Source organism: Etheostoma spectabile, unplaced genomic scaffold (genome assembly GCF_008692095.1).
Source record: "Etheostoma spectabile isolate EspeVRDwgs_2016 unplaced genomic scaffold, UIUC_Espe_1.0 scaffold314, whole genome shotgun sequence".
NCBI lineage: Eukaryota > Metazoa > Chordata > Actinopteri > Perciformes > Percidae > Etheostoma > Etheostoma spectabile.
In genome coordinates, this window is record NW_022605583.1 from 1,476,068 (window position 1) to 1,478,324 (window position 2,257).

The following is a 2,257-nucleotide window of genomic DNA, read 5'->3' on the forward strand; positions in this document are numbered from 1 at the left end:
CCACTGGGGGACCATAGGCAGGCTGGGGGAACTCATATTAATGTTAGAAAACCTCATAAAGTGTTTTTTTATGCCATGGGTCCTTTAAATGCAGTGTTTTAACTTCTCATCGTTGTTGTTTGTTGTGAGAGTGTACACCAGGGTGCGTCAGTACAGCGTGACATCACTGTTGGATGTGGTTCCAACAGTAGGCTCTGCCAGCTCATTGTGTTTAGGGTGATAATCTGCTCTAGGTCTGCAACTCTGGCAGCCAACACATTCACCAAGACAACCTTATATTAAGGTTGCGTGTTATGGCATGTTCAATAAACAAATTAATAGTCTATATACATCATAAAGCCTAATTTTGTTTACTTCTGTGTGAATGAAAAGTACTTTTCAGTAACACTTTACTTGAAGGTATCTACATAAGAGTGATATGACAAGGGGCAAGTGTTTTTATTTTTATTTAAACGTTTTATTCTCCTGTCTATGTTTATCCTGTCCTGTGGTTCTTTTAACCCGCTTTTAATATCTGGCTCTCTTTTAAACAGCTTTTATACAACCAAACTCAGTTTTTTAAGGAGGTTTTTAGGTGTATTATTAACAACAGTGGTCCCCTTGTGCCCGTGCCCCTCCCAGGCGATACGTTTTAACACAAATCCTAACTTCTCGCTTGAGTATACTCTTATTTTATTAGGAACTTTCTTAGAAAATGAAGATAAGGATCAGAATGTGAAGCTTTGTCTAAATTGCGCCAATATTGCCATAACACAGTTTGGCCTGCTGGGTTTTTGCAATAGAAACAATATAGATAAAGATATACAATAGCAATTTTTATATCGTTTTGACGATATATGTTGTCATACTGTGCAGCCCTAACTTTAGTGGTTTCAGTCTTTCAGAGTGTTGTGGAGTTTCTACGCTCCCTAGTGGCCCAAAAAACAGGCAGCTTTTAGTTATAAAAAAAAAAAAAAAAAACATGTCCTAGTGTTTGCATTTTTAAATCGGATGTACTCCATCACAACCTACATGCTACATAAAGGACACACTACTTTCTGCTTTGGCACCGAAAGGTTGGTGGGATACTGGAACACACGTTCACATTTCAGAGCCAGTGGACTTCCTGGTTTATTCCGTTTACTTGCTGCCATGCCATCACATGTCTGTGCATTATGTGGGTGAATAAAATAAGACAACAGGAGCCGACCGCGTGCGCATTTGCCTGTAAGTGCCGACAGCTAAGCACCTCCTATAAACCAGAGAGCTGCAGTGCTTCTTCATAGTAATGGTATAGTAAACAGGCACAGCCTTGGTGATCCATCAGCCGGTTTCAACACACACACACACACACACACACACCACACACACCCACACACACACACACACACACACACACACACACACACACACACACACCACACACGCACACACACACACACACACACACACACACACACACACACACACACACACGGCGACTGTCGCCACTTTAACACCAACACATCTGTGCTTTGGAGTGAGTGAGTTGACAGAGGGAGGAAGGGGAGAGCTGCTCACCTGAAGAACGTGACAAAGAACTGCACCAGATCCATGAAGTTACTGTGCTGCGAGAAGGCGATCTGCAAAAGGGAAAGAAAAAGGACAGACCGGGTCAGAAAATCTGCTTTAATGAGGGAGATTTTAAAACAAGAAGTCAGCATTATACACTCATAAACATGCAGGCTTTAGACTGGAATCGACCTTGCAGATCTGACAAAAAGGCACACAAACCAGCGAGATGATGCAGCCTCTGCTCACAAAAGGCAGACATTGCATATGTATTGTGGATAGTATATGTAAATTTATGACATGTTGTCCGACTGTGACTTTACATATAATTGCATATTTTGTAATGTGAATATTTCTAGTGGTTCACAAGTTAAACGACAGTCCAAAGATAAGGGATTTCGTCCTTATGTTCCTCACAACTCCTTTCACAACTACTAGGAGGCTCCCAGTCTGTCTGCTCATCAGTGCTCCAGACATCACGCCTGTCAAAGCAACAACACAGCTGCAGCCGGGTCTCTCAGCTGTCCACAGCCTGTACAAAAAAAAATCAAAAAAAAAAATCCTCCTTTCTGCACACGTGGGCAGAAATATTCACTGTGTAATCATCACAAGAGCAATTGTACCAACAATATGCTGTCTTAATCAAGGTTGCCAGGGGTAACATTGCCAGTGCCGTACCACCTCCTCACCCCCTCGCCTCCACACTTACGCCTACAAACCTCTCCCC

The 2,257-nt window shown here is 42.4% G+C and overlaps 1 protein-coding gene across 1 annotated transcript in view; it reads right to left on the reverse strand.

Annotated features, from left to right (window-relative positions):
• LOC116686089 (attractin-like) overlaps positions 1–2,257 on the reverse strand; it is a 124,644-nt gene that overhangs the window by 91,531 nt on the left and 30,856 nt on the right. The window contains exon 13 of the mRNA XM_032511021.1: positions 1,540–1,601. Coding sequence (XP_032366912.1) covers positions 1,540–1,601 — 62 coding nt within the window. The remainder of the gene's footprint in view (positions 1–1,539; positions 1,602–2,257) is intronic.